This window comes from Osmia lignaria, chromosome 9 (genome assembly GCF_051020975.1).
Source record: "Osmia lignaria lignaria isolate PbOS001 chromosome 9, iyOsmLign1, whole genome shotgun sequence".
NCBI classification, from domain to species: domain Eukaryota; kingdom Metazoa; phylum Arthropoda; class Insecta; order Hymenoptera; family Megachilidae; genus Osmia; species Osmia lignaria.
This window is the reverse complement of record NC_135040.1, coordinates 6164950-6184339: the sequence shown is the minus strand read 5'-3', so window position 1 is coordinate 6184339 and position 19390 is coordinate 6164950. Positions and strand designations below refer to the sequence as shown.

The window sequence follows — 19390 nt, the reverse complement described above, 5'->3', positions numbered from 1 at the left end:
TATAAAGAAGGACAGTTAATTATGTTCTTGTATGCACTATGGATCAATAATAGGCTTATATTAATATGTAGATAGTTGAAAAAGTAACAGGTTTAATTTAATAATTTCGATTTTTTCTTAATAAGTTTTATACGTTACTGTAGGTAATAATTTTAGGAAAAAAAACTATATTCAATAAAGAAAATAACGGTGCATTTTTGCACTGTATGGCTGTATTATTTAATTCTATCACTTGCCAGCCACTTTTATGGCAAGACATGTTGGTAAAACAGAGAAACATTCATAGACATAATTACAGAAATATATAGTTTACTGTAATAATTTGTACAATATTATATGATTATAAAAATAAAGTGTACCAACATTGTATTAAAATTAATACTTTATTCTTGAACTCCTTCGAACTACGTGCAATAACACATCATTTTGTCTACAAAATCCAACTAATCAATGAATTTTAATGGAATTGTAAAAATATTTACTTTATAAAATAAAATACTGTGAAAAAATAAAACTATTATAATGATTATTAATTATTAATAATACAATGCTTGTACTGTCTTGAGATAAATATACATATATTTTACCTCTTAATTATCAATATAAGATTAAATTTAATCAACAAAAAAAACATATAGTCTTTAATGATCTTACGAATCAAATAATAAATTCATGAAAGACAAACACCGTTTCAATTTTATAACATGCATTTTGAAATCAAAACATGCGTATAAATTAAGAAGTAGTAAAAGCATAATTTGTTAACATTAAATAAGGTAAATTTTAAGGTCCGTTAGACTTAAATTCTATTTCCGGTTAAACTGATTAGTCAATTCGGCAACTATATGCCGGCAAATTATTTGATACATCTTTTTAATTGTTTATTTTAAATAAATATAAGTAAATAAAATTGTAATAATGCTTTATAATTTTAAGATTTGTTATTCTTATGTTCCAATTTATTATTATATGTATTATTCGAAAAAAAAAGAACGAATTTAGTTTGGCGGGTAACACGCATTTTGTCCTGTGCTTCGTGGCTGTTGCGCGGCTTCCATCATAGTACGACGCCTCTCAACTGACATTGTAAAACCGTTAACAGAATAATGAATGCAGATCAACCATATTCTGTCGAATATGCGAAAAGTGCACGAGCATCTTGTCAAAATTGCAAAAGCTCTATTGCAAAGGATTCGTTAAGACTTGCCGTAGTAGTACAGGTACGCATCATTCAACATACCCCATAAATAGCAACGTTTCATTTCGTTTATGCGTCATTATCGCTAACGACAATACATTTTAAAACTTGTATTCGCTCTTAAATTAATGTTCAGTTTTTGTACTGTTATGTAATGCAATTAGTAATGCATGTAAAGTAGAAAACATGATAATATAAAATATGCAAAATGTTTCTTTGTAGAAATTATTCGGTGTATGTTTAGTTACAATGCAGTCTGTTGTAATTATTTTTAACATTCATATCCGTGTAATATTTATCTGAAAATTACATAGGTTTAAATTAATAGTATTTTACCTTTTATTAATGACATTTTAATTTCAGAGTCCAATGCATGATGGACTGATACCAAGATGGTACCATCCAGATTGTTTCTTTATGAAACAAAGGCCAAAAATTACTGCAGATATTGCTAATTTTGATAATATTCGATGGGAAGATCAGAAGATAATTGAAAAAAAAATTGGTTTGTGCTTTAACAAAAGTAGCATTCAATATTATATAATAAAATAATTCAACTACATAAAGAGTTACTTTTAGAGGAATCAACTAATCTTCCATTACCTACAAGTGGAAGAGGTAAAAAACGCGGTAATGCTGCTGCAAAAAATGCTGGTCCATTAGGTGATTTTCTTGTTCAATATGCAAAATCAAATAAATCAACTTGCAAAGCGTGCGAAGAAAGGATAGTACAAGGTGAGATAAGAATATCAAAGAAAGATTTTGAAAGTGAACATGGTAGAAGGTATGGTGGTATAGATAGATGGCATCATCTTGAATGCTTTGCAAAAGTAAGAGAAAGTTTAGAGTTTTATGAAAGTGGTGATGTGCTTCCTGGTATAAAAGATTTTTCTAAAGAAGACCAAGCAAAAGTTAAAAATGCCCTGCCAAAAATTAAATCAGATGATATACCAATTAAGAAAGTTAAAAACGAAACTCAAGATGCAGAAGAAGAGGAAGAAATGAAAGAACAGAACCAAGAAATATTTAAAATTAAAGACATTCTATCTCCAATAAAAAAGCTTGATCTTATTGCCATGCTTGAGAAAAATGAACAACAAATTCCAGAAGGTGTACCAGCTGTATGTACCATCAGCAATACATAGCTTATAATTTTAAACAAATAATATTTGTAATAATGTGAAAATGTTTTTTTTTTTTTACAGATAATAGATCGTTTGGCAGATGCAATTTATTTTGGAGCCTTAAAGCCATGCACAAAATGTAATGGGCAACTTGCATATACCTCTGGGATTGGATATAAATGTACTGGAAATTTAACAGAATGGACTAAATGTGAATATGTAACACAAGATCCTAAAAGAAAAAAGTTTGTTATACCAGCAAATTTAAAAGAACCATACCCAGGACTGTAAGTGTTTTGTTTGATTATTACTTTAAAACTCTAAATAATAAGAAAAAACTAATTGTTTAAACATTTTAACAGGAAATCTTTAAAGTGTAAAGTTAGAAAAAGGCTCATAAAACTGGCTGTACCTTCAACATCTACATCTGTGAAAAAAGATGTTGTTGATTCTGGAGTTAAAATTGAGGCAAAACCGAAACCATTAAAACACATGCAGTTCGTAATTATAGGACGTACAGAAAGAAATAAAGACAGTTTGAAGAAAGATATTATGCTTTTGGGAGGAGATGTAACTTCAAAAATTCATGAACATGTAGCTGCTATTATATCAAACCAACAGGAAATAGAAAAAATGAACAAAAAGATAGAAGAAGCTAAAAAATTTAATATTCAAGTTATTACTGAAGATTTTATTGAGGAAGCAAAAGAATACATAATGCCTGCTATTACACTTATTCAGAAAAAGACTATTTCGAGTTGGGGTGGTAATTTATCTGATAGAATTAATGTCGTGGCAGAAAAGTCTGCTGCAAAAAGCAAAGGTAAAAGCATTTTTGAAAAATCAGCATCAGGTAAAGTAAAGCTACAAATAAAGGAAGGTAGTACAGTTGACCCAGATAGTGGTTTGCAAGATTGTGCACACGTATATCAAAAAGGTAAAGATAAGTACACTGTTACGTTAGTACATACAGACATCCAATCAAAGAAAAACAGTTTTTACAAGCTACAGATTTTGAAGCACGATAAACAGAATAAATACTGGTTATTTAGAAGTTGGGGTAGGATAGGAACAACTATTGGTGGTACCAAATTAGATAGCTTACACTTAGAAGATAGCAAAGCACAGTTTGAATTTTTGTACGAAGATAAAACTGGAAACCGTTGGTCTCAAAGAGAACATTTTGTTAAAGTGCCTCATAAGATGTATCCCGTTGACGTTGATTACGGAGACGAAGTTACAACAAAATTATTAGATTCTGACATTGAGAGTAATTTAGAAAAACCAGTTCAAGATTTAATAAGATTAATTTTCGACGAAGGACATATGAAAAAAGTAATGGCAGAGTTTGAAATTGACGTAGATAAAATGCCGCTTGGAAAGTTAACTAAAAAACAAATTCAGAAAGCTTATTCGGTACTAACAGAACTTCAGGAACTATTAAAAAACAAACCAGTTGATTCCGTTCTTTTACTCGATGCGTCTAATAGATTTTATAATTTAATACCTCATAATTTTGGAGTATCTGGACCTAAAGTCTTGGATACAATCGAAGAAATTCATGTGAAGTGTGAGATGTTAGATGCGTTACTCGAAATGGAAATTGCCTATTCTCTGTTGCATACCAAGACCGATGCAACAAAGAATCCACTCGACGTTCATTACGAGCAATTACATACTGATATTAAAATATTAGACAAAGAAAGTGAGGAATACAAAGTTATTGATCAATACGTAAAGAATACTCATGGAAAGACTCACACGCAGTATGAACTTGTGATTGAAAACGTATTTGTTGTTAAGAGACAAGGAGAAGAGAGTAGATATAAGCCATTCAAGAAACTACATAATAGAAAATTATTATGGCATGGTTCTAGAACAACTAACTTTGCTGGTATACTTTCTCAGGGATTAAGAATAGCTCCACCAGAAGCTCCAGTTACCGGATATATGTTTGGTAAAGGTATATACTTCGCAGATATGGTTACCAAATCTGCGAATTATTGTTGTACAAATAGTGGAGACCCTACTGGATTATTGTTACTTTCTGAAGTAGCATTGGGTAATATGTATGAAAGATATCGTGCAGATTATATTGAGAAACTACCCCAAGGTAAACATTCAACGTGGGGTCATGGCCAGACACAGCCCGATCCCGAAGTCGTTCATAAAATGGAAGATGGTGTCGAAGTTCCATATGGACCAGCTGTACCTGCTAAACTTCCTAAAAAATCAGACCTATTGTACAATGAATTTATTGTATACGATGTTGCTCAAGTAAAGGTACGGTATTTGGTGAGGATGTACTTTAAGTACAAGGTATAATATTATATACAACATCGTATTATGATATTATATACAATGATTATGTATGCCATATGCAATATAACTTATGTTATATCTTTGAATCTCTATTAATAATCCTACTACCTGTTATTCTGATCTGTGTACCATTAGTGATAGTACTGTTTTTTCATAAGTACATTTATTGTTTCTTTTTTATACGAATAAAAAATATATATTTAAATTCATGGAAATAAATAATTTACATGATCCGTTTGATTTATACACATTTTATTACTTTTATCTGACAAAATTAATATTCAAAATGAAAGTCAAAATACGATTGATCAAATGTATTAATACGAACATATCCATCTTCCCCGCCCGTTGAAATGCTACGACCATTAGGGTGAAACGCAAGAGAGTTAATTGGACCGAAATGTCCTTTCAAACGAGCAAATTCTTCTTCGAATACTAAATGGAAAAATCGGGAATCAAATTTTCCCTGACGAGTAGACGTTGTTGTGACATCCATAGCATCCTGACCTCCTCCAAGAACCACCTAAAGAAATACGATTATAAATATTCAAGCATTCAATCATGTTTTATAAACATTTCTGTGTACGGAAAACATACGTGATCATAGACAGGTGAAATTGTGGCAGAATTCACAGGCCTTTCTGTTTTATACGTTTTTAGTAACATCAATGAATCACTGTCAAATAATTTGGCAGTATTATCTTTCGATGCAGTTACAAACATGGTGCCATCTTTATTGAACTGCATGTCGTTTATTTGTGATTTGTGTCCTTTGACACTTGACAATTTCTTTCTTGTCTACGAACAAATGAAACATCCTGATCAGTTATATCCAGTGCATATTTTATACCTGAATGCACAAGTGCATTACTTACTCTCACATCCCAAAGAGCAATTTCACCATCTTCATGACCAGTGATAATTGTTTCGTCTAATGCACCCCATAAAATAGCTGAGATTCTGGGACCAGTGACTGCAATTCTGGAAATTGCATCTTCTTGTGATAACTTTGCATCAACATTTCTTATATCAATGATGAACATTTCGCACTGATGCCCTAAAGCTTTATCAGTAGAATAAACAGCAAGGTTTGCTGAGTAACTGAAACTACACGTCCTTACTGAACTGTTTGTCTCAAGTAAACCTATTTCTTTTCCTATAAACATAGAGGTATATAACAAAGATTACGTATTCAAGTAAATGTATTCATGTTTTGTCTAGAGATTAACAAAAGCAATAACAGCAAAATACAAACCAGTTTCACAATCCCAAACTCTTAATGAATTGTCACCACTTCCGGATAAAAATCTTGTTGTATCCCAATTGACATCTATACACCACACAGAACCATTGTGTCCATTAAAACTTCCAAGCCGTTCTCCATTTAAAGAGTACCAAACATTTGGCTTTTTGTCTTTGCTAGAGGAAAACAATAAGTCTCCTTCTCTATTGTATTTGATTTTTGTTATGGCACGTTCATGCCCATGTAACATCAAGGGTTTCTACAATAAAATAATATGCATTATATTTTATTTAAGAAATTATAACACGTAACTAAACGTAATAAGATAACCATAATTTCGCTAATTATTGTAATTATTATAAAATGAACGGACTAAATTCCATCATAACAATATTTTGAAAATAAAATGCACAAATTTTGAAAAATTCACGTATATTTAATAAATTAGCATTTTTAACGGAGAAATGACATCGACGTTATGCTGTCACATGTTTAAATATATCCTGTAACGTGTAGCTTTGATCATTAATTATTAATTAAAAATTGTATGTACAATTGCTGGTATGTATGAAATAACTAACCATTTTGTTTTAAAATACACGACTACGTAAAATGGTCCAAATATCAGCAAACACTTTACTAAATTACAAAAGCTCTCAATGTAAAACCACAAACGAGGTAAGAGGTGGTAAGAAGCACCATGTCCTGCAAATTTCTGTATTTTGTGTCGTATCGCCAGTGACTGCAGATAGTAGAAGACTGGATAAGCCTTTGTTTGCCAGGAAACATGATTTTGGGGTCCCAGACATCCCTAGACACAGCGCCAGTGTTGGACGCCGTGGGCTACCTTCAGCCCGCCTGGGGAGGGGCCGGAGATAGTGTGGGATTTTTACCCACTAAAACCACCACGGTGCCCTGCACTAGGGCGGAAGGGAGGGTCCTTTGACCCTCCACCATGTGCCAAACTCCGTCGACATCGGGGGCCACGCCCGATGCCGGCACTCCTCGACCGCGTGCAGTGGAGACTGGGGCCACAGCATCGGACCCTTACGGAATTCCGTTATATCTCTGCATCCCTTACATCCCTGCATTCTTTTCATCCCTACATTCCTTACATCTCTTCATCCCTTAAATCCCTACATCCTTTCCATCCCTACTTTCTTTTCATCCCTACACTCTTTTCATCCCTACATTCTTTTCATCCCTACATTCCTTACATCTCTGCATCCCTTATAATAAATATATTATAAAGACTGCTACGAGTAAAGGTAAGTAAAGTTTTTTCGAAATTTTCGCGGAATTCTCGAAAAAAAAAAAAAATAGCGCCCCCTGGCGACAAAAATGTGAACTAAAATTTCGATGTTAAGTCAGCGCCTTCCGGCGGCGAAAAAAGGAACTAAGTCACGCTCGATTTCTGGCCCTCTGTCGGCAAAAATGTGAACTAAAATTTCAATGTCGAATCAGCGCCCTCTGGCGACGAAAAAGGGAATTAAATCTGGCTTCATTTCTGGCCCCCTGGCGGCAAAAATGTGAACTAAAATGTCGAGGTCGAATCAGCGCCCTCTGGTGGCGAAGAAAGGAACTAAATCTGTATAAAATCACAGGCCTTATAGCCGCAAAAATTTCAACTCAATTTCAGGGAGGTACTAGGATGTATGGAATGCAGGAATATAAGTGGTACAAGAATGTAAAGGATACAGGCATGTAAGGGATGTTGGGATATAAAGAAGGCAGGAATGTAAGGGATGAAGAGATGTAAGGAATGTCGGGATGTAAGGGATAAAGAGATGTAAGGAATGTAGGGATATAAGGGATGAAGCGATGTAAGGAATGTAGGGGCGGAAAGAATGTATGGATGAAAAGAATGCAGAGATGTAAGGGATGCAGAGATGTTAGGAATACTGAGATGTATGGGTTGCTGGGATGTAAGGAATGCAGAGATATAGTGGAATCAGAGATGTAAAGGGTGCAGACGGAAGTAATAAAATCAACACGTTCGTCCTCCTAAGGAGTTTATTCAATAAGTTAAGAACATAATTACAGCAAATTAAATGAACGCAGAAAATAAAATAAGGGTATATTTCGGCTAGCTTCATGTAGGTCCGTGGGCCCGTGGGGTTGGTGTCTGAGACCCCATAAAACATGACTCCTCGAAAACAAAGGCATGTCCAGTCTTTCGCATTTGTAGTCACTGCTGAGCGTACTATATAGGTAACATTTCTGCTGACTGAGCCGGTAATTTTATAATTTTTATTTTTTTTAGTATTGCAAAAGATACTAACCAGTGTTATCGTATGTAATTTTACATATAAATAAATGTACTATATGTAACATATGTTTCAGGCAATTATCAGATATAAAATCAAGGCAGAACAAACATCTACTAAACGTCTAAACACCATTAAACAATTCAGACGTTTGTTTTGTGACAAAATGGATGATAACCGGCATTATAACAATCCGTTTGAAGATTATCCCAATCCTTCCGCAAATTCCATTGTGAATGCTTCTACAAATGAGGTAATTACATATATTATTTATAAACTCACGTATATGTACGATGAATGAGATTTATGCTTGTTAGGTTAATGAAAATTATAAAGAAACCCTACGAATGCATACAAAGAGATTATTGGACGAATTGAAAGAAAAGAGGCATAATTGGACGTACAATGATGATTGTTCTGTATACACTGGAACAGCAGGGATTGCATACATGTATTATCAATATGGGAAATGCTTCAATCAACCTGCTTATATTGAAGTACGTATCATTAATTATTTTGATGTAATTAAGGGATGTAATTAAGGAAATTACATATGCGTTACACATTCTTTATTATAGCAAGCTACAGAATGGTTAAGAATATGTGTAAGTAAATTCAGAGGAAGAAGAGAAGTTACATTCTTAACTGGTAGTGTGGGTCCGCAAGCTTTAAGTGCAGTAGTTCTTCATTCTCAAGGCCATAAAGAAGAAGCACTTAATATGATTTCAAAGTATATAGATCATAGTTTCATTTATTTATAAATATAATACTTATTCTATGAATTTGTATTTTAGAGTAAAATCAGTATCTGCTTATGTTCTGGATGAATGTAGCGATTTGCCTGATGAATTACTTTATGGAAGGGCTGGATACTTATTCTGTCTTCTATTTTTAAATTCAAATATATCTCCCCCTCCTATAGAAGATGAGCTTATTAAACAGGTATTCAATAGCAGTAAAGCTATGATTAAAGGCAATGTTGTTACAATACTAGTTATTAAACAAAGTATTATATCAGGTTATTGCACTCATAATTAAATCTGGAAATGTATATTCTGCTTCAAGAAAATATAAGACACCTCTCATGTATGCCTGGCATGATTCAGAGTACCTTGGCGGTGCCCATGGTTTGGGTGGAATACTATATATGCTCTTACAGGTATTTTACTTTTGTAATTTACTTAAGTAATAATATAGATTACACAGAAACACATTTATTCCGTAGGCACGGCAGTATTTAACACAGAGTCAACTGACAAGAGACATAAAACCGGCATTAGATTTTCTTCAGAGTTTACGGTATCCTTCTGGAAATTGTCCATCTTCTATTGGAAGTCGTACTGATAAATTGGTGCATTGGTGCCATGGAGCGCCTGGAATGATTATGTTATTTACTTTGGCTTATGAGGTGGTCACTATTTGATTGATGTTGTTTCCGATTTTGTTAAGTTGTTTGTATTTAATTAAATGTCTATTTGAGCAGATATATCAGGATGAGCAGTATTTAAATACTGCTTTACAATGCGGAGAAGTAGTTTGGGCAAGAGGTTTGCTTAAAAAAGGGTGTGGAATATGTCATGGAGCAGCTGGAAATGCATATACATTCTTAACCCTCTTCCAAAAGACTAAGGTTACATTTAATTTATAAAAGAATATAACAATATTGCAATAAGTCCTAATCAAATATTGGTATTGCTTTTCAGGATGTGAAACATCTATATAGGGCTTGTAGGTTTGCAGAGTGGTGTACGGATTATAAAGCACATCAGACTAGGATTCCTGATAGACCATATTCATTGTTTGAAGGTATTTTACTATCAGTTATCATATGTATCCCACTGTTAGTATTTTTTAATAGTATACGTATGTATTATTATAGGTCTTGCCGGTACTATTTATTTCTTGATCGATATACAACATCCACATTTGGCAAAATTTCCAGCATATACTATTTAAAATAATTGCATTTTAAAGATTAATACCCGTAAATTAATGTTTAATTAAGATAAAATTAACAAAGAATTGAATCTATGATGATGAATAAATTCATTTTCCGTCTTATATTTATGATACACAAATCAATGTATAGTTTATACATGCATAATAAATTGCGACCACTCCAAATCTATACAAGGAATTTCTAAATTGGCTTCAATTTATTGCTGTATAATTTATGGATTAATATTTCAAGCTTTTTTATACCTACACAGTTTATTTACAAGAATCTCGTTTAATTTTTAGCGCTGCAAATTTGTTGCTATTTATTGCTGATAAATTTCGCAGGTTAGACGATTGAAAAAATAAAATATTTTATGGAAAGGTTGGGGCATTAATACTATGTAAGCAACACACTTGAATCCTGTTACTAGCCTGAGGACAATGGTAAAAGTGAAACGAGTTTATTTCAATCACTACATATTGGTTAACAGGTCACTAATATTCATGGCGGGTCGTGCAATGGTATTTGTAAAAGCGTAAAGAGAAATGGTTAAAAGAGTTACATCGTGTAACGGCTTTGTTGAATCCAAAGTACCTCTGCTTATAATCAATATATGCAACTTGCTCTGTATAATCTCTACAGAACAGGCAATCATATTTTTCACAAGAAACTTGCAAAAACTCGTGCTAGATAAATAGCCATGAATTGCAGTTATTTCAATGAACCGTGAAACGTGACATTACGGTAATACCGCATCGATTGCGAACCAATATTACCATTTATCGTTCACCAAGAATGAACGGTTCGTCGGGCAAACGAAAGCAAAAGTGATGATCACGCGTCTCTTCCTGCAACTTTTAAGAAATTGGAAGGTGGATCTTTACTGTTTGCCCAAGAGTGGTGTGCTACCGCAACCACAGTGACCATCTCCAGTATAAAAGCCGCTTCTGCCGGCCGCGCGCTTAGTTTCGCTTCGTGGCAACCGATTGTGAAACACGATACTCCCAACGTGAGCAACATTCATCCCAGATCGGTTTTTTGCGATTGCGAGACCTACTTCCTTTTACCAATTAACCCTGGAACGTTAACGAGTTGCGTGGAATCAGCTGGGAACTATACTATCTTTCTGTTAGTTATCAACGGTCGACCAACGTTCTCACTGCTTTACATTCGCACGGCTTTGACAGTGAATAAACGTAAGTTAATATTTCTAACTTCTGTTTAAGACCAAACGGGTGAGAAAGTACGTCGTCCACGTTACTTACCTGGCATCACTTACCATCTTATAGTGAAAGTGTGGAAGCAACCTTCTAAAGAATTAAAATTAATGAGCTGTTCAAAATTATAAAATGTTAATTCATCTACTGCTACTATTTCTTTCATTTATGGGAAACTGAATTACAGTATATTGTCACTAGCAAAAAGTAATGTTCTTGTAATTTGTACTTATTCCATTAAGTACTATATTTGTATTATAATATTTTACTAAATCGCACTTGTACACATTCGTAAGTCTTAACATGAAGAATATCAATGAAAATTTGTACAATTCAATATAGGAGACGGTAAATATAATACAATTATTAAAAGATAGAAGTTAAACAAAAAGTAGCTAATCAGTATTTGTTTCCTTTTCAGATGGAAATCCGTACACTGTTAATATTTTTATCCGTGATAGCATCAGCGGTAACATTTCCTCAAAAAGATGGTCAAATTTTTAGTAACGAGGCTATAAAACAAGCACAGAATACCTATCTTATTCCAAAAGATGCGACAATACAAAAGGTACAAGAGGGTATAGAACTGGCTGCATACGAATCAATTCCTGGTGATCAAAAGATCAATCTTTTTGAAATTCTGGGAGAGCACGTTCCTCCGGAAGTCGTGAACAATCTTCAGACTCAGATCGATCAGATAGGACGAAATTAGATTCGTTTCTTTCTTCCCCGATTGTCATCGTTTCCTTGTAAAAATTTCTCTAGCCCTAAGTTTTATAACAAATATTTATAAAATGTGATAACCTTTTTTTTTATAACGATGTACTTAGTTTTTGTCACTTTTTCTTAAATAAATTGAATAAAAACACACCCTATTCGTATGATCCTTGTAAAAATGTTAATATTCCTGATTTCTGTGAGACTTTTGAGAAAGTCCTATTGGTATTATTGTCAAGAGAATGGCAATGTTAAATATATATTAAAAACTTTCTTCACGACGCTATTCATGTATAAGTTACTCAAACGTTTCCTTGAAAAAACTTGATCATTCATTTTATTTAAGTTTATAAAATTTATGACATGATTTAAATACTTTAAAACTAGCCTTTCGTTGACCTTACCGGTAAAAGAATTACAACATATATTCCGAATAACATTGTTTCGTTATAAAAAAGAAAATCGCGTCATTCACAAAATTGTGAAACACTGAACTCAGTCAGCTGCTAGAATTATGTATGGATGTGGCTAGTGATGTCGTGGAGAAAGCTGCAGAACCACTAACCAGAAGTGTACTTTCACTTCACCTACATTTACGTTCTTATTGGAACTGTATTTCTTTGGCGTTTATCGTCATATAACGTTGCCAAAAATAATACCAGTGTTGATAAGTATCCTTCATCTTTGTTAATTACTCAATATAAAAGCAGAAAAAATGAAAAATGTAAGTCAAGGGTATGACAAATTTCGTAAAGTTACACTTTCATTTTGCTTTCACTTTCACGTAGACCTATCGATATTCTTGTTTCTCTTCTTTGAAACTTAACAGGAAAAAAAATTACGTAAGATCTCAAGGATGAATGAATATTTGAATCTCGAGAACAAAACTGATTGTTATTTAATGACGTTATATAATTAAAAAACGTAATCGTACGCTACATGCTAAATTGTGATTACTTCACTAGAGTAAGTGAACGATATTTATACAATTAATGATAAATAACTTAAAAAGTATTTATTTCGTTTACCAAGGTACAAATTTCAAAACTATGCGAACAAAATTATCAAAGGTTTTTGATCCATTTCAGCTTTCTCCGCTTAGTAAATTAATCTCTATCGTGTCTGGTTATCTTATTTAACGATAGTTATCACTAGTGCATTGTCTTGCATTGAGAGCGTATTACAATTATTATAGTATACCTATTATAGGTTTTCCTCATTTTGTCTGTAATAATCACGAAATAACGTTATATTCACTGTCTGTACAATAAATATTGTTTCGCGTTGTTAATATACTTCAATTTATTAACTCAAGTTAATACAAATGTATTATTACCACTAGCAAACGAACAATGGAATGAAATGATACGTGTTAGTAACTATATGTTATACAAATAAAAAATCGATACTTGATTACTTAGAAGAGAGTTTTATGTACAATTGATAAAAAATGTATCGCAAACGTTCGTACGAATACATTACCCGTAAATGTTCATATACACTGTACCGCTATCACTGCACCTCCAAGCATTTTATACCTTGGAGTACTTTATCGAACTTTAAAATAATATCAACAAATCGTTTGCTGAGCAGTTTAAACGAATCAATGCAAGAAAATGTACTATTCTTATAACTTAGTTGACGTACCACAAGTAAGAAAGCTTAATGTAGAACCAACATGATGTTCGTGTTTTCAGGTGTGCTTTTATCTCTCATATTTGGATAATTGTTCTCATTTTCTGGAAACATAAAAGCAACGTGAACTAATAATTCTATTACGTTACATTATATCTAATAAGGTGTATTCATACATACTTAGATTTCTTTGATCCTCTGTCGTTTCTTTCTGAACTCTCTTCGCGAGATCGTTTTTTACTGTTAGATGAAGAATGGCTGGACGATTTATGTTTGTCGCGTTTATCATGTTTGTCGTGTCTATCACTCTTCTTAGGACTAAACAGAAAAAAATGAAGTTACATAAAACGTCGTCGAATATATATAAACTTATATTAATCACCTGTGTTTGGATGACGTAGAAGGAGATACTTTCTTGTGTGATCTCCCGCTCCGCGATCGATCCGATCTTTAATTATTAAAGAATAGACTTAACACAATTTCACAACAAAATTATGTCCTTTGTGTCTAAACTTTGAGAACGCAATTTAGGTAAATACGTAGTTTTGTTACCTGTGCTTATCGGATGACGATGATTTTTTATCTTTGCTACTGGACGAACTTTTACTTTTCGAACTGGAAGAACTTTTGTGTTTTGAATTATGCCTGCAAAAAATACCGTGGAAATTAAAGGCAATCGAAAAACGGAGAAAGGAAACAGGAAGTTGAATAATATACCTATCCTTTGAAGGTGAAGGTGAGTGTTTTCGACTTGATTTCTTTTTCTTGCTAGAATTATAATCATCGCGGAATCCATCTTCCCCTCTTTCTTTATCTTCTTCAGCTGCTTCTCGTTCCAAGTCTGACCAGTCTTTACCTGATTCTTCAGAGCTACCTAGTTCTTCTTCTGACACACGAATAGATCAAGTAAGGGCCATTAAATAAACAAAATTATATTTTGTAATTCGAAAAGTACCTTCGCTATCAGAGTCTTCCGAAGCTTCAGAGTATTCAGAGTCATCGTCGGATTCTTCTTCGCTGTCCAAATCAGTTGGCTAGATAAATAGGCAAACAATATAAACATTGTTGCTTTCATAAGTTTTTGTATAATTATTGAAGTAAATTTTAAACCTCGTAAGCATCATCCTCTTCTTCTTCTTCATCTTCCAGATCTTCATTTTCTGCATCACTTTCTGGATCCAAGAAGGTCCAACCACCATTGTCAAAGAAACCTTCAGGATCATCTGTGATCGTTTTCATGATCTTTGTCCAATTCAAAGATTGTACACCCTCTGTGTATCTAATGTCGCATGAACTAACCAAAAATTACACGTTTAAATTTTATTTCATTAGAATTCGTTTAATGAAGAATAATGTTTAATGAAACTTACTTCAACCATTCCTTTACATGATCCAGCATGTTCATAGGGATAGCATTTAATATGGCAACTTTTCTATGATAATCTTTGAAAACAAAAATCATATCAAAATTCTTCAGGTGAAATTGCACTCTTTCGAAATGAACAAGTTCAACATCCTCTAAAGTAATAACAAACGGAGGCTAAAATATAAATACAAGTATGTTATTTCTATTAAATTTTCAATTAATCTAATTGATATTAATAGCTGACAGAACTTACCCATTCTGTGAGATTAACCAAACAACCACTGGTTGGTTGCAAAAGAACAGTACTTCGGAATGGGGCGCCAGGGAATCCTAGTTCTCTAAACGGTGTGTCGAATTCAATTTCTTGCTTCGTCATACTTTCAACCTAAACCAGCATTTATCATTTCTCTTCGTTGTTTGAAATAAAACATCTATAATTTAATATTACCTTCTCACAAAAACTTTTAAACGCAGTTTTTAATTTGTGCCTAAGTTCTCGTTCTGATTGTTCCGCGGCAAGATCATCACGATCGTGCATGTGTTGATGTTTCCCTAAATCTGTTGTAATTTCACCGACCTCGGTATAAAATTGTACATCCACGTGTTTCTTTTTACCAAACATTATTGCATGCTAAAAATGTTAATAAGTAACATGGTTATTAATAGTAACTAGAATAATTTTTATTCCGACGTCAAGAAGACAAGTACCTTTAAATGAAAATGAAGCAATATGATCATTTCACCATCACATGGTTGGAAAAAGGCATTCTTAATATTATTGTAAAGAATATCAACTTTGTCTCCTCTGACAGAAGTGTAACGAAAACCGTTTACATGCGCTTCTAAACCCCCAGTCATTCTTTTTGAGACAATGTTTGGTCGAATGTACAAGTCTTTCAATTTCGGGTTACCCTTATTTTGTGACAATATTAAAGTGTCTTGTTTCACGAGATCCTCTTTTTCTCTTTCTTCTGCTTCCCTGTTTTTGAATTTCTTTTGGACTTCTTTTATCAGTCTAAAGGCTGTGTTCAGATTGGATGATGGCGCTGAAATTTCACCGGGTTCTTTTGTGTTTGTACTTCGATATGTTCTGTAAACAGCATAAATTATTGTTGCGCATGTTTGTGCTTGAACAATAGATAAGTGTGAAATATACTGACACTTCTTTAACGAAGGTGGCATCAGGCTGAGGATAAGATCCACCTTCGTTGCGACCCATTGTCGCACCAGGATGAAAAAAATTTATTCTGAGATACGTATAATCTCCTTCTACAGACTGAGAAATGTTCTTGATTGTGGATATGTGGAATGGTACAGGGATACCAAAAATGGGTAGAATTACAGTTTCATATTTTTTGTCTGAAAATATAAAACAAAATGCTTAATATTCTGTTCGCTTGTTACATTTGTGTAATAAAAGCTACTTTATTGTAACTTACCCACATATAATTTAAGCTCTTTTACTTCCGGTTCCCGTGGCATGTGACTAAGGCTTTTATACGATATCGTTGATTTTCGTATCTTTTCTTGTTCCTTGCCACCGGATTGCTGAGCCAATCGAGCTTTCGCAACTTCGTTCAATTGTTGTGCAAGTTCTTTCTGATGCTGTTTCCTTTTCTCTTCCGAGCTATGTTCTGTTCTTAATTTCGATTCTATCACCGCTGTTCTTTTACCGCGGCCCAGAATTTCCGGCTTAGGTTCATTTTCTTTTCCACTGCCCTCCTCTTCCTCTTCTTCTTCGTCTTTAACAAATATCCCAACATTTTTCAGCTTTTTCTTCGATGGTGTCAAGTTTACCGCAGGTTGTCCCTAAGATAAATAATTTTATTGTAACATTCAGTTTTCAATTTACAATAACAGGAATATTCTAGTAGTTTTACCTCATTAACCATAACAGTATCGCCAATAAAAAGAGCATAGACTTTTCCTTCCTTCTCAGTAGCATCTGGATTTGAAAGATTTGCCAATCCAACATTTACATTGAACACCATGCCTTTCTTTATTACCGCATGAGTTTTTGGACCAATAAGTAACGAACTCTCTCTAAATTCAATACCCATAGCAAATCCGAAATTTTTGGTTAAATGATCTAGCATTTCTGGTTTCTCATCCTTTACATATTTCACACCTGTTTCATATACTTCGCTGATTTTTACTCCAGCTATCAGTTTCTTTAGAATCTCCTCTTCCAATTGTAAAAGGAAGTTATAATTATCCTGTGACAATTAACGTGTATTATTACGGTAAGTATACAGTTACGATTATATATAAAATTTCCAAGTTACCTCGATCTGCTTAGTGGGATTTACTAATAACGTCCGAACTATGTTAGAACAATAAGATTTGTAACGTGCTCCGAGAGAACATACAATGACACCGAAATGCAAAGTATTTTTATCACTAACAACACTGAATTTTAGTGAGTAATTTCCACCGCTCTGTATTATCGCAGGATAACACATATCTACTTGGGTAACATCGACACCGGTTACATATTTCTTATTCGTTATAGCCGCGTCTACGCCTTCTGCAAGCTTTGAATGCTTAACTTTCTGAAATAAAAATAGTCATACATCAAAATCAATGACACACGCATAGTTTTAAATGAAAATAATTCACATACCTTATCAGAATCAATTATTTCCATGATCTGATCTTTAAGGTACTTTGTGAAAACATCTACAGACACCAGACATGCCTTTTTTATTGTAAGAATCTCAGCATCCTCTTTAGGACACATTACATATGCAGCTGCAGCACTAACATCAACCTAGTAATGTATATAGTAAGCATTATGATAACGATTCTCACATTATATTATTATAAGAAATGACATCATACCGTATCAAAAGATTCTGATTTCAAAGCAGCTCTCCATGCATCCATAAAGGCACCTGGATAATTTTCTTTTGAAAAAACACCCAATGTTTTACCCTTTTTACTTTGTTTTATAGTCTCAATAAGTTTAGCAAAATTAGCTTTATCCTCGTCATTCTAAAATAAAAGATTACAATACATTATGTAAGATCAAAATCTTGAGTGGTTGAACAAAGCATGAATCACATAAAATACTTACTCTATCTCTTACAAGCAGTTTCACAGGGGGTACACCAGTCTCTTCTGCTTTCTGATTTTCAAGTTTCCTTAGAAATTCAATTTTTTTCTTGCTAGCTAAGAAGCAAATAGACTCTTCTGCTAAGATCATTATAGTGTCTGTAAGTTCGTAACTAAGGAGCCAAGTCTAAAACAAAGCAGAAATTAAGATAGAAATGATTTAATTATTTTTAAGCGCATAAAGACTAGACTGTAAAATCAGAAGGTTTTAAAATAATATACTTGTAACGCCGTTGATTTGCTGTAAACGATATCCTCGTCTGTGCCCACTGCAGAAACGAGACAATCCATTTTACTAAAACTGTCATCTGTACCGACTTCTCCATCCTGTTAAACAAAAAGCATTATTTTCATATATCGAACAATAACGGTTACCGCTAACATCAAAATAAAATAATCGTGGATTTCTTACTTTCCACGCGGAATAGAGCCGTTTCATACGTCGAAAGAACGTTTCTTTGTCAACGGATACGTTTGCCATAGCTGCTTGTTTTCAATTTGTTTCAGCGTAGCACAACACGCGGCTGCGAAATGCGAAATCAACTCAACATAAAAATATAACAAATCCTTTCGGCATAAACGATAACGAACTAAACATTCAGATAATTGAAAAAACGTGAGGTTATCACATTTTCCTTGATATTCCTTACAAAACAAGTAATACTATCAAAATTCCGTCGAGTTAATACGGAAATGGCGGGATTTATAACCAAACCGCAACTACAATCCACAAACTACAGGCCACGCGGCGGGAATAGTTTTGATGCATCGTGAGCTATTCGCTCGTGAAAGAAAATGCAGCAGCGCTCCCAGTGAACAAATGCAAAAATAACTTTAACAATACAGTGCACGCTAACGATTAATAAAAATTTCATAAATTAACTTTACTATTCTACATTGTTGCAGAAGATCAACACCTCAAGTTACGCAATAAGTAGCAGTCACGAAATGATTTTAAGTTTTTTCAACTTCCTACACGTTCAACGCTATTACCGAAACTGTTCGATTACCGTAATAAGAATTTCAAATTGTATCTGATATTTTAACAATTATAATCTACAAAATTAGCCTTTTCTTGTAAAACACAGCAATTATAACATGCACAATTTTCAAAATATTTCAACCTTAATTACCAGCAAGTTATTTGTAAAATATACCAAGTTAGGAAGCGTAATTACGTTATGAACTGTTGCATTATATTATGTACAATCCATAAATAACGAACATCGTTACTATAGTATGTGGAAG

General features: G+C 33.4%; 5 protein-coding genes across 17 annotated transcripts; 3 read left to right on the top strand and 2 right to left on the bottom strand.

Annotated features, from left to right (window-relative positions):
* Positions 1-1005: 1005 nt before the first annotated feature.
* Parp1 (Poly-(ADP-ribose) polymerase) lies at positions 1006-4647 on the top strand. The gene is made up of 5 exons (XM_034332191.2): positions 1006-1220; positions 1562-1703; positions 1778-2319; positions 2404-2609; positions 2685-4647. Exons 1-5 carry the CDS (start codon positions 1107-1109, stop codon positions 4645-4647), a joined length of 2967 nt encoding a protein of 988 aa, XP_034188082.2. The 5' UTR covers positions 1006-1106.
* Positions 1893-6633, bottom strand: eIF3i (eukaryotic translation initiation factor 3 subunit I). The gene is made up of 5 exons (XM_034332323.2): positions 6469-6633; positions 5900-6146; positions 5520-5800; positions 5242-5442; positions 1893-5167 (listed from the first exon to the last, which is right to left on the bottom strand). The coding sequence occupies exons 1-5, from the start codon at positions 6469-6471 to the stop codon at positions 4919-4921; spliced, it is 981 nt and encodes a 326-aa protein (XP_034188214.1). The 5' UTR covers positions 6472-6633; the 3' UTR covers positions 1893-4918.
* Positions 6634-6813: 180 nt separating this feature from the next.
* LOC117602580 (lanC-like protein 2) lies at positions 6814-10263 on the top strand. Of its 8 annotated transcripts, none has more exons than XM_076690034.1 (11): positions 7141-7155; positions 7978-8122; positions 8231-8407; positions 8472-8651; positions 8733-8884; positions 8949-9096; positions 9173-9313; positions 9380-9562; positions 9638-9784; positions 9858-9960; positions 10034-10263. In XM_076690034.1, the coding sequence occupies exons 3-11, from the start codon at positions 8321-8323 to the stop codon at positions 10108-10110; spliced, it is 1218 nt and encodes a 405-aa protein (XP_076546149.1). In that variant the 5' UTR covers positions 7141-7155; positions 7978-8122; positions 8231-8320; the 3' UTR covers positions 10111-10263. The 8 variants fall into 8 exon arrangements, with proteins under 8 accessions (XP_076546151.1, XP_076546149.1, XP_034176882.1 ...); XM_076690035.1 differs by lacking the exon at positions 7141-7155 and adding an exon at positions 7472-7591 and having other exon boundaries at positions 7978-8098; XM_076690033.1 differs by lacking the exon at positions 7141-7155 and adding an exon at positions 7472-7591.
* Positions 10264-10415: 152 nt separating this feature from the next.
* On the top strand, positions 10416-12022 carry LOC117602760 (uncharacterized). Of its 2 annotated transcripts, none has more exons than XM_034321213.2 (2): positions 10416-11289; positions 11732-12022. In XM_034321213.2, exon 2 carries the CDS (start codon positions 11732-11734, stop codon positions 12020-12022), a length of 291 nt encoding a protein of 96 aa, XP_034177104.2. In that variant the 5' UTR covers positions 10416-11289. The 2 variants fall into 2 exon arrangements, with proteins under 2 accessions (XP_034177104.2, XP_076546155.1); XM_076690040.1 differs by lacking the exon at positions 10416-11289 and adding an exon at positions 11297-11658.
* A 6-nt stretch (positions 12023-12028) lies between these two features.
* dre4 (SPT16 homolog, facilitates chromatin remodeling subunit dre4) lies at positions 12029-19374 on the bottom strand. Of its 5 annotated transcripts, none has more exons than XR_004580908.2 (21): positions 18555-18901; positions 18365-18469; positions 18105-18269; positions 17870-18022; positions 17652-17798; positions 17314-17580; positions 16909-17244; positions 16468-16837; positions 16189-16387; positions 15737-16118; positions 15477-15659; positions 15282-15413; positions 15033-15202; positions 14773-14956; positions 14618-14696; positions 14380-14548; positions 14215-14307; positions 14045-14110; positions 13843-13980; positions 13675-13766; positions 12029-12077 (listed from the first exon to the last, which is right to left on the bottom strand). XR_004580908.2 is itself a non-coding variant. In XM_034319958.2 (21 exons), exons 2-21 carry the CDS (start codon positions 18621-18623, stop codon positions 13760-13762), a joined length of 3414 nt encoding a protein of 1137 aa, XP_034175849.1. In that variant the 5' UTR covers positions 18624-18666; positions 19276-19374; the 3' UTR covers positions 12303-13759. The 5 variants fall into 5 exon arrangements, 3 of the variants coding, with proteins under 3 accessions (XP_034175849.1, XP_034175937.1, XP_034176022.1); XR_013062696.1 differs by lacking the exon at positions 12029-12077 and adding an exon at positions 12303-13252; XM_034319958.2 differs by lacking the exon at positions 12029-12077 and adding an exon at positions 19276-19374 and having other exon boundaries at positions 12303-13766; positions 18555-18666.
* Positions 19375-19390: the final 16 nt, after the last annotated feature.

Excerpts from the sequence above, each read along its gene's own strand:
- LOC117602760 (XM_034321213.2), top strand. The coding sequence starts at position 11,732 with ATGGAAATCCGTACACTGTTAATATTTTTATCCGTGATAGCATCAGCG.
- dre4 (XM_034319958.2), bottom strand. The coding sequence starts at position 18,623 with ATGGCAAACGTATCCGTTGACAAAGAAACGTTCTTTCGACGTATGAAA. Across the intron at positions 16,119-16,188 it reads GCCACCTTCGTTAAAGAAGT|AACATATCGAAGTACAAACA; the intron begins GTCAGTATATTT and ends TGCTGTTTACAG. Across the intron at positions 15,414-15,476 it reads TTAAAAGTTTTTGTGAGAAG|GTTGAAAGTATGACGAAGCA; the intron begins GTAATATTAAAT and ends ATGCTGGTTTAG.
- Parp1 (XM_034332191.2), top strand. The coding sequence starts at position 1,107 with ATGAATGCAGATCAACCATATTCTGTCGAATATGCGAAAAGTGCACGA. Across the intron at positions 1,704-1,777 it reads GATAATTGAAAAAAAAATTG|AGGAATCAACTAATCTTCCA; the intron begins GTTTGTGCTTTA and ends AGTTACTTTTAG. Across the intron at positions 2,320-2,403 it reads TTCCAGAAGGTGTACCAGCT|ATAATAGATCGTTTGGCAGA; the intron begins GTATGTACCATC and ends TTTTTTTTACAG.
- LOC117602580 (XM_034320828.2), top strand. The coding sequence starts at position 8,222 with ATGTTTCAGGCAATTATCAGATATAAAATCAAGGCAGAACAAACATCT. Across the intron at positions 8,885-8,948 it reads GCACTTAATATGATTTCAAA|AGTAAAATCAGTATCTGCTT; the intron begins GTATATAGATCA and ends TTTGTATTTTAG. Across the intron at positions 9,785-9,857 it reads CCCTCTTCCAAAAGACTAAG|GATGTGAAACATCTATATAG; the intron begins GTTACATTTAAT and ends ATTGCTTTTCAG.
- eIF3i (XM_034332323.2), bottom strand. Across the intron at positions 5,443-5,519 it reads TTGCTCTTTGGGATGTGAGA|ACAAGAAAGAAATTGTCAAG; the intron begins GTAAGTAATGCA and ends ATTTGTTCGTAG. Across the intron at positions 5,168-5,241 it reads TTTCACCTGTCTATGATCAC|GTGGTTCTTGGAGGAGGTCA; the intron begins GTATGTTTTCCG and ends GTATTTCTTTAG.